Below are 11,448 nucleotides of genomic sequence, written 5' to 3' on the forward strand. Positions count from 1 at the left end.
CTGTGTTTGTGAAAATCATATTGCTTAGTTGGAAATACACAACTCCAGTATCAATCAAACACGGCTCAATCTGTTAATAGGACACTTCACTTTCAAAATAACTTGCTGGATGAAATAAACCCATTAAAACCATGTTATGTTTCACGCAGATTTGGTCTCATGTATCCTGTAACAGGACACTTACTCATTATTTTGTGATATCATTATATTCTTGTTTGAAAACACATGTAGCAGTTTTATTTTGCAATGCCCGTCAAGCAGAATAAGGTGTCAAATTCAAGGAGTCACATTCAAAAAGATTCTTGGGAGTTATACTTTTACCAAACATTTCTTATTGACACGGGGAAGAACAGTACAGAAATACTTTAAATATGATTTTGCATTAGCTAAATATGGATGAAAAACCCTCTGAACACAAAGGCAGTAATTGCAGGAACAAGTGTCATGTTAATTTACAGCAACACGTACAGTGCGATCTCACCTCTGTTTTTACACACAGGCTAAGGTATGAAAAACAAAACTACTCAAAGACATTTGTTCTGTCTCGTGATAATCTCTACATCTCTGAAAGTAAGATTGATTTGTTCCATACATTGTCCCTGAGTGAATGGAGAGAAACTACACAGTCAGCACAATTCATATTCACACTAACACATAACACATCATACTGGAATATACTGACATTACTGTGTGCCATGTCCATTGTGTGGATATCTACATAAATCCATTTTTGTCATAGTGTGGCAGTGTCTCAGAGCCATAAAATACATTTCACATACACTCACACACAAGCTTCAGAGAGGTTATTGAGATACAGTGTAATTATTTAAATGGCAGTTGAAAAGGCTAACAAAGGTGTACAGATTAAGTTAGCACCAGTTGTGTTGATTTACAAACAAATATAATACAATAATAGTCAAAGGATCACAATAATCACTTAAATTGAACAAACAATTTTGGAGATAAACATCCGTTTGTCTTGGAATATAAGAAATAAGTAAATTTCCAAAAGACTATACAGCTATTTTAGCAGAAAAAATAATAACCAGAATCTATATTATATTGAGCATCAAGTCTGTATAAACTCGAGGGCCTGGTCACACATCCACAACCTGAAGTGAATGTTTTACCCTTTCATTACATTGAAATAAACTGGAACAAAATGTCAATTTTTAGCCCTAATTCATTTAGGTGGTCATTATCCTTAAATAATGACAGTTACGAAATGTTTGTCCTTTCTGTAATAGGAGTAAGTTGCTTCAACATAGCAGATTTCACATTTTAGAAATAAACACTTCAATTATTTACATCCAGTTTGTAGACACTGAAATATAGAGTAAAAACAGTTATATCCTCGTTCTCTAAATGAAACACAGGAATTGTTCTCCAGAAGGAAAATAAAAAACAGTTTTAAGTCCAGACCTTTCACACCGCTGCTGCCTGAACAGCCCGAGGAGGAATTGTTTTCCTATCTCATCAATCAGACAATGTGTAATGTGTTCCATCAAACCCTAATGTTTTACACTCCAATGAACACTCCTAACCTCATACCGGCGTGGTCCTTCTGTTTCCTCCATCTTTCTGATCTTTCTGGAAGCAGTTGTGGACTTGTAAAAATCCAGAGTCCCTCTCTGGACTGTAGGGCCCAGCGGTCGCTCCCTTCAGAGTGCCCCTACTGCGGGAGTACAGGGATATATCCCCCATCGGCAGACCCATCCCTATCCCTCCTCCGCATGCTCCCCCGATCTTCATCCCCACTGGAGAGGGCTCGCGGGACAGGTCACTCGAACTGGATCGCGAGCGCCTTCGTCGATAGCGGTAACTTGGAATGCGAGAGTATGGTGAAGAAGAGGACGTGGCTTTAATGAAGTTGCGTACGGCTCTGAAGCGCGTCTCTTTGTTTTTCTCGATGAATATGTTGACAGCAAGGACACCCACTGATTCAGCCACGATGAAGGAGAGGGCGCCGAAGTAAAAGGACCAGCCATAGTTGTAGTGGTTTTTCTTATCCTCGTCTTTCTTGTCACTCGGGTCTCCGGCGTTGCTGGAGATGTAGACGATGATGCCGATGATATTACTCAGGCCTGAAGAGAGCAGAAAAGGAGAGATGAAGATAGAGAGAAGCTGTCAAATGCATAATGTTTAGGCAAATACGTTAAGTGGATGATAAGAAATGACAGCACGGTATCATCAAGATGCAGTCACACATTAGACAACCCTCGTAATCTAGTATAACTTCATCCCCTTCAACACCTGAGAACATTATCTTTACAAGTGATATTTATTCCTTGTTGGGTGACAGAATAATCTTTATTAAAAAATGTGTCATTAACACGTGATTTTAATATTCACACCTTTCCTGCAGTTTTTTTACTTCTGAGTTGCTTTTTTTGCATTTTCACAACAAAACAAAATGGGTCACTGCCAATTAAAGAAAACAATAGCTTCAAGAGTGTAAGATATGAACACTTTATTTTTGGGTTTGTGTAAAAAAGACAAAGCCAGACGTATTTCATTTTTTGCCTGATTATAGAAACGGTTTGGGTAAATTAAACAAGACAGAAGTGGACGTCGTGTATGTCTTTTGTGCTTTTGTCCTTCGATGTCTTTCTTTCTGTTGTACTGCACAGAATGTATTTGTTGTCGCAGCAGCTTGTGTGTATATACTGTATCTGTAGTGCAACTGCTCCTACCTGCAGCCACAAACAGGATGCCAGCACTGAGCAGGATGTTGTTCTTGTTGTTGTAGAAGCGTCCGAACCCGACACACAGGCCCCCCAACATTAGCAGAACGTTGCTCAGAATGGGGAAAAGGCTCGATGCACGAACTATACCTGTTCATAAGAGACAGTGAAGCCTCCTTGTGAGTAAGATTGAAGAAACACATCACTTAAGATCACAGTTTTCCTAGGAGTCAGTCCTCTATTTGTTTACATATACGCTATGCACAATTCCTACTATGTCACTTATCAACAGGTGGCAGTTACATCAGAACATATGCAGGAACACTTTCTGAGAAGCAAAGACAACAAATAAGAAGACTGCTAGCAAACAACCATGGATGTAATGCAATCTGTACATGCTTTTTGTGTATCAGCTTTACATTGTAAGAGGCAGATGCATTTAACACATTTAAAAGAGGTAAACAATACATACACAACTCTGAAAATTACACATTTAGTTCAAATGCACAGTCCTTCAACATAATACTATCCAAGTATTTTTCGAAAACATTATAAAATACATGATGTAGTTAATACGTTTTTTTCTGATCCCAATATCCCTGTGGAGGCAAACTAAATCACTGCCATGGGTTCAACAGATCGATGCTTCCACAGAGACTAAAGCCTGAGTAGCATACGTTCATTTCCATGACACTACAGTCATGGGTTGAGGGTTTATTGAAATGTATCAATTTAGACAACAGCAAAGATAGAAACAGTTGCTTTGGGACACAGGGCATCAAACTAGATGCCAAACGTAATTTGTACAGTAAGGCTCACCTGGAACCTTAAGGAACATGAATGGATGGATTGAATTGTAATAGCCTAAACCACCCATATATTTAAAAACAATTATTTGAGTAAAGCCACATTTTAGACCTATTACTCTTCTGCACTATTACTCTTCTGCACACAACACATTCATCACCTCCGTAGCTCCAATTACTGTCATGACATCAGACTTTTATGGGGGAGGTACAGAGATGTCTTGATACATTAAAGTGCCCTTGTGAAAACTCCATCACCACTTGAAGAAAGGATGAAGAGGATTAAGGGTTTAAGTGTTTGAAGATGAAGAGGTTGTGATGACTTACGTAAGATGTACTCGGAGCTGTCTGTATCGTAGTCGTTATCCTCTGGAAAATGATTGATCCGAAAACAGCTTCCTTTGTTGATACCTGTAGAGTAGCCAAAAGCATACAGAATGTGATGGATGGCAGTAACAGCCAGTGCAGGGACACAATAACAACACAGTCTTAATAATGGAGCAAGGCATGAAATTCCCCAATTATGGTAGAAGGTATAGAATAAAATAAAGGTTGACCATCCAGCGAATCGATGTGAATCGTTTGTGATCATGAGAGAAAAAAGTTATTGACTTGTTTCTTGTAAAAGAATATCTAAACCAGTGCTGAACTGGCTTGTTTTCACCTCTAACCATGTTAGAGAACATTTGAGGACCAACATGGTGTTGTGGATTAGAGATTCTGGAGTTCTCAAGCCCTCAGACACCTTCTATCCAAAGACCCAGTCTCTTCCCCGAGAACATTTTACCGCCACTTTTAAGGGAATAAAACATTGGAGCATTATGAATATTGAAAGGTTAGACTTTGAATTAAAGTCAGACGTCTGATTTTGGTACCACATCCTGTCACTTCTACTTTTGCTTCAGTTTTTGTTGCTCTGGAGCAATGGTAGACACGCCTGCAGATGTGTCAATGGACATGCACTATCTGTGTTCAAATTACTACATCTAAAATGTAGCATTGGAATCTCTCATACACTTAATATATACAGTGTGTGTTTTATGTGACACAAAATATTGCTCTTCTAATCTGAAAAATGAACAGAAGTTGGACCAATTTATTCAATACAGCTGTTGAGCAGAAAAATAATTTGCACTAAATCTGCCGTTCTAATGTTTATGAGGAATGAAATGAATACAAGTTTCTCAGGCCTCAATGATAAAATAGAACATCAACACTAAATCAAAACTACTAAAACTACTCCACGTGGTATTTCTAAGGCCAATGTACTGTAAAAGCCAAAATGACAATAAGCCTCACATAAACATGCTGTTTCACTTCACTGTATTTTTCACTGATTCAATTGTTAAAGGTCCCATGTCATGGCCATTTCTACTGATCATAATTCCATTGTTGAGGTCTACTAGAATATATTTACATTGTTTAATGTTCCAAAATCACATTGTTTTCTCATACAGCATCTCTGTATAGTATGTGTATTCACTCTCTGTCCTACACACCTTGTTGGAGCTCCTACCCCCCCACTCCCTATGAGCCCACTGTGCTCTGATTGGTCAGCTCGCCCACTCTGTTCTGATTAGTCAACCACCGTTACAGCTGAACATCAGTGTTTATGTGTTACAATGGCATTTGTTAGCAACCAGAAAATTACACCAGTAATGACAAACAGATGAGGTGCCGTGTTGACGGGACGTTGCGGGGCTCGCTGCTCCGCCCTTTGGACAGTGTGAGTTGGATTACTGGTGTCGTTTCCTGGTTGATGCGTGGGGTCTGCGAGACAGCGAGACACCGCGGAGCTCAGCCTGAGCACACGCACGCACGCACGCACACACACACACACACACACACACACACACACACACACACACACACACACACACACACACACACACACACACACACACACACACACACACACACACACACACACACACACACTTGGACTTCGTTACGTCAATGGGACCCGGAAGGAAAAAATGGAAAAAGACAATTCTGCAACGAGGCGTTCTGGGGCAGCATGGACATGTCTTGTTGTTGCTCAAAGTAAGCCGGATTTTGCCGATGTGTTTATGTGGATTCAAAAGTCATAAATAATCTACAAAATGGATGTGACCGATCTGATTGGAGCAACTGTGACAAATAATCCAACTGAAACCGGCATGGACAATGACTATGTTTTAAAAATGCACTTATCCAGACAAGCCTGGTTTGGACACTTACGGGCAGAAGAAACATTTATATTAAAGAAAGAATTATACATTTCTCTCTTTCATTTTTTGTAAAGCACTTTGAATTGCCTTGTGTTGAAAAGTGCTATATAAATAAACGTGCCTTGCCTTTTGAATTTGTATTCAAATTAATTAATCAATTATTATTATTTTTTTATTGTAATGTAGAGACAATGCTTTTAGTGACAATCATGTATTGCGTTACAATTATATGTAAAAAAAAAAAAAGGTCTAAATATCATATTTGGCCTCAAATCATCTGAGGCCTGGCGCCAAGGGGGGCGCGCCTCCCAGGTTGGGAGCCCCTGTCCCACACCATCCTACTCACCCGCCTATCTGACCTCCTAGGTGTCACTGGCACAGCCCTGTACTGGTTCACATCCTACCTCCATAACACTGAACAGTTTGTAACCATTAATGGCTCAAATTCACACCCGGCCCCAGTCAATCATGGTGTACCCCAGGGTTCTGTGCATGGCCCCCTCCTGTTCACCATTTACATGCTCCCCCTCGGCCAGATCATCCGCCATCATTGACTCAATTTCCACTGCTACGCTGATGATACCCAATTATATCTCAGCACTACTCCATCCTCCCAGCTCCCCCCCCTCAGTCTCTCGTCAACTGCCTGCACAACATTAAAACATGGATGTCGTCCAACTATCTCAAACTAAACACCAGGAAAACAGAGCTCATGGTTGTGGCACCCAAGGCGCTGCTCCGGAAGGTTGGTAACTTCATCCTTGAGGTTGACGGCTGCTTCATCTCCCCATCTCCTGAAGCCCGCAACCTGGGTGTCATCTTTGACACTGTCTGTTAAATTGGCCTTTTTCCATCTAAGGAACATTGCCAGACTCCGACCGTCACTCTCAGAGTCGGTTGCAGAAACCCTAGTCCATGCAATGGTGTACTGTTTGTCCCCAGTATGTTCAAAACTGTGCTGCTGGGGTACTCACACATATAAAGCCGTGGCAGCACATCACTCCCACCCTCATCCACCTCCACTGGCTGCCGGTCAAGTCCCGCATAACTTACAAAGTCCTCCTCTTCACCTACAAGTCCCTCCATGCACATGCCCCCCAGTACTTATTGGACATCCTTCGCCCGCATGCCCTACCCCGGAACCTGCGGTCTTCAGACTCCGGCCTGCTTACCACCCCCCGCACCAACCTGCGAACCTTCGGGGACAGAGCCTTCAGTGTGGCAGCCCCCACCCTCTGGAACTCTCCCTGTGGAGATCCGCAACATCCCCACACTTGACGCCTTCAAAAGGGCCCTCAAGTCCCATCTGTTTGCTAAGGCCTTTGTCCCCTAATCTATTTGTTGTTTTCTCTGTCTGACTGTTTGTCTGACTGCCTTTTATTATGTTTGTTTCTACTCCTGTTCTTCTATGTAAAGCGACCTTGGGTCTCATTAAAGGCGTTATATAAATCCAAGCTATTATTATTATTATTATTATTATTAAGCTAATGTCACCTTTGTCTGCTACATTTTCAAGGTTATAATGCCTGTGGAGGGAAAGAGAGAAACAGAAAATCTATACCCACAAAGGTATAGTGATGAAACATCCAGGAGTCTATCTTCACCTACTCCACTCTCAGTCTCTTTAAACTCTCACCTTCTGTCTCTTTTTACAACACTCTTACCACTATCATGTCTCAATTACCCACTTCTCTCCCTCCTGTGTTCCAAATGTTTTCGTCTTCAACCCCCTCGGCTTCCCTTTTATCTTTTATGTTCCAAGCACATACTTCGATCGATACAGAAGCACATTCAGTTTAAATATAATCTTTGTTCTTGCTGTATGAGTGTATCTTGCTTGTATTTCCCATTTGTAAGAAGTGTAATTGGAGGTTTTCTCCTTATTGTGGCATCTGTAAATGTCCAGGAAAAAAAGAGTGACAAATGTAGGGTAAAGGATAAAGAATCAGGAAGTCAAAAAAGGGTAGTCCTTGACAAAAGAAAATGTGGACTTACACTAAATCGATTTGTCGATTAATTGATCGATTGATGTAATTGTCGTAAGTTTCTCCACCAAGAATCATGCATATGAACCACTTTAATCTGTGAATCTCACATTCTCATAAGATTCTTGAAGTCATTCTGCATGAAAAAAGGATTAACAATTACTTATCAAATAAAAAATCTAGCAGTCCATGACCAAAAAGACCAAATAATCAAATGGACCCACAAGTCATTAATGAGAGGAGTAGCGCTGAGAGAGAGAGAGAGAGAGAGAGAGAGAGAGAGAGAGAGAGAGAGAGAGAGAGAGAGAGAGAGCGAGAGAGAGAGAGAGAGAGAGAGAGAGAGGAGGGAGGGCTCACTAGGGGAGGTATCTCCAGAGCCCATCTGTCTGAGGGACCAGAGCCCATCTTTTATTACTCAGCATATCTTCACCATGGCAACCTTCCACGGCAACCCAGAATCACATTTCTAGCTCCGCTTCGCAGAGGAAGCCTTTCACATCTTTCTAATGCATGCACACACACACACACACACACACACACACACACACACACACAACACACACACACACACACACACACACACACACACACCACACACACACACACACACACACACACAACACACACACACACACACACACACACACACACACACACACACACACACAGAAATGTGTCCATTTAGAGTCAGACCGAATTTCTGTTTGAAACAAGTCATGTCTTTTAGTCCAACTGCAGCGTGTTCAGCGATCAGGGATGATTAGCTTAAGTGAGAATTCTTGTCGCATTTCAGCATCAATGGCTGCAGAACAAGACTTCACTTTGTTTCCATAAAAGCTAATTTGCCATCACCCCCAGTGAACCTCATCATTGTTCTACAAGACACAACACTCAAACATCTATTTGGCACATTAGGGAGACCATTTATTCTACAAGGTTAGCCAACATGTCCCCGGGCATATCCATTATTTATCCCGTCCATTTGACCCGATATAACTGGTTGGATTCCATCTTGTTCTTTGCTCCTGGAGGCGAATACCTCTTTACTGGACAGTCAAATTAGTTATTAAAACCATTTTTCAGACTTTTTCCAAAAATCAAAACAAAAACCAGTCAACCACAATAGGAAATGCCAGGTAAGCAGGAACTCAAAAAATAACTTTCCACTAACTTTTTACATCCAAAAAATGCATTTAGCGAAACAGGTGCCACTCAACGTAGTGTGTGTGTGTGAGAAGCAGCAAGTATTGCATGTAACACACATCCAACAATATATGAGGGAAAGAGGCGGAACAGACAGCAGATGTTTAACAGCGAGCACTCCATCTCACTTCTGGTGACAACACTCCCAAGAGTTGGAGGCAAGAGACATGGAATGTGTCTTTTGAGTAACTTTACAGGAAAACCATAAATAGTGATGCTCTTTGATATCTCAAAACTCAAGAGCCTTAACAGTGCAGATTAAAAGTGTATGGAGTGTGACTTCTGTAATGGCTGCATTCAGTACATGAGGAAAACACAACTTCTGTTTGATGACAAAGGCAGCCAATGTTTGGTTGCAAAACAATTATGAACAGTAACAAACATGTCATATTTCACCTGTAGGAAAGTGTGGAAAAGCTGATTCTGCTTACAATCCTGAGATTACAGAGATAATACTTGACTAGTTAGCAGTGCCATGATTAGCCCCTACATCTGGGATTGTACCTTATATCATTTCATTTTCATTAAAATTAAACGTTAAACAGAATACCCTATTGGTAGAACACAGTATTTTTGTATTTGTTTATACAAAAAATATAGATTTATCTACGTTTGCCTTATTTTTGCTGGGTTTTCAGATACAAAAAAATCATTCAAAGCGGAGGTTTCAGCAGCAGTGGAAAGAGGGGGCTGATGCAAGACTTATTTTTCACGGATCACCTGACTGATCTCATTGATCTCGCTTTTCTCCAATGAAGCAGTCGCGCGCAATGGTGTGCAAACGTGTCCAGGCAACACCTCTGAGCAGGAAGCCCTCCCAAAACCCCTCATGCGTGTGTGCTGGGGATCATGGATAAGCAGCACAACAGCTGAGGAAATGTTAACAGGATTTCAAGAAGAACGGGCAGTTTCTTACAACTTCTGTTGCTGAAAAGTTCTTAAGTCTAGTTTGTATAGGGTTGCCGAGCAACCATGCCTTACATTATTATCCTACTGGACAAAATATATCTCTTCCTCGTAAATGTATGTACGTGTAAAACACACAAAATGCCTCTTATTAGTCATGATATGTCTATTGAGTCCAATTTTTCATTGACAAACTAATTCATTTACAAGGGAAATTGACTCAAACGTAGCATTACGCACGCACAACACTACTTTTGCGCGCAACAAGCAGCAGTTTCCCTCCAATTTTTCCTTTTTAATATCATGCCCAAGTCACTTTTTTAATGCTATTTAACGAATTCAACAGAATAAATGAGTAATAATGATGATGTACCCCTTGGCAGACTTTAATTGATGGTGCTTCGTCACACCAAGCAAACAGGAATTTGTAAAATGCAAGGCGTTTCAAGTATTTTTTATTTCGGTTTCCCACCTGTAGCATTTGTTTAAACCCGTTTTCAATGAAGATGTAACGAGTGTTTGATCAACCTGGAAACGTTGTCACCTCCCCGCCGTAAAAAAGCAGAAGGCTGGAAACAATATCACCCAGCGAAGACAACAAAAAAGTGACCAAAAGTTCATGGAATTACAGTCACAAGCATATACAATTTCAGTTTACCTTCAATACAGCATATCCTCCACAGCCCGGAGTGCGTCAGATCGCCTTTCACTTTCTTGGTTTGCACCTGGGAATCATCGGTGGCATTTGTGGTGTTGCAGATGTACGCCCGAGAGTAAAGCCAGTAGTCGGTGCCGATGGCGATGGTCATGAGACTGAAGGCGGCGAAGGCCCCCACGATGGCCAGCAGAGTCTGAACCCCTCGGTCACACCATGCCATGGCGTCTCATACTGTTTGGATCCTCCACAGCAGTTTACGCACACCGCAAGGAGCGCATGGTGCCCATGACCTGTGAGAGGAAGCGCGCGCGTCTCGCGGTTTTTCCTCTCATCAATCCAAGTCTCGATTGTTAACAGCTCGGTTACTGCTCCTCTTCCTCCTAAACTTCAGATTGAGAACAATACAAGTTTCTGAGTTTGACACGATGGCAATTTTCGTTTAATTTTTTTGAGTTGACTGGTTACATCTTCATTCCATGCTACAGGTGGGAATTACACAAATATTGAAACACATCCTTTGAAACAAGTATGTTATTGAAAGGAAGTTCATAAAACGTCAAGAATGTCAAGGATCCGAGGCTTTCTGGCTGCTTTACAGTTTAGTTTATAATAGTAAACTGCACGGTTTAACAAAGAATGCAGCATCGTTCATTCAGACCACACCTTCCACGGCTGTAGCTAAGCCAATAGGAAACGTCGGTGTTCACAGCTGCTGGAAGAGGAGAACATCAGACATACACTATACACTAGAAAATTAAGAGGATAATTTCACAGAGGAAAAAAGGTTATTAGGGTTTGCAGTTTTTTTTACATACAAAATAATTTACTAACCCATGCTTACAAAAATCATACACATCAAGAACATATTCATTATTCATCCGGACATGTTCAGAAACTGAAATGTTTTCCAAAACGTCTTGAAATCAAGTTATGATAAAAACACAGCCACTGACAGCAAAGTGGAGATAAGAGAGATCTGATATATGGCTGAACTAG

At 41.0% G+C, this 11,448-nt stretch overlaps 1 protein-coding gene across 1 annotated transcript; it reads right to left on the reverse strand.

Moving 5' to 3' along the window:
- Positions 1-299: 299 nt before the first annotated feature.
- On the reverse strand, positions 300-10,915 carry LOC117454219 (voltage-dependent calcium channel gamma-4 subunit-like). Its single transcript, XM_034093373.1, has 4 exons — positions 10,453-10,915; positions 3,818-3,901; positions 2,694-2,834; positions 300-2,084 (listed from the first exon to the last, which is right to left on the reverse strand). The coding sequence occupies exons 1-4, from the start codon at positions 10,670-10,672 to the stop codon at positions 1,546-1,548; spliced, it is 984 nt and encodes a 327-aa protein (XP_033949264.1). The 5' UTR covers positions 10,673-10,915; the 3' UTR covers positions 300-1,545.
- Between the last annotated feature and the right edge of the window lie 533 nt (positions 10,916-11,448).

Source organism: Pseudochaenichthys georgianus, chromosome 1, assembly GCF_902827115.2.
Source record: "Pseudochaenichthys georgianus chromosome 1, fPseGeo1.2, whole genome shotgun sequence".
In the NCBI taxonomy this organism is placed as follows: Eukaryota; Metazoa; Chordata; class Actinopteri; order Perciformes; family Channichthyidae; genus Pseudochaenichthys; species Pseudochaenichthys georgianus.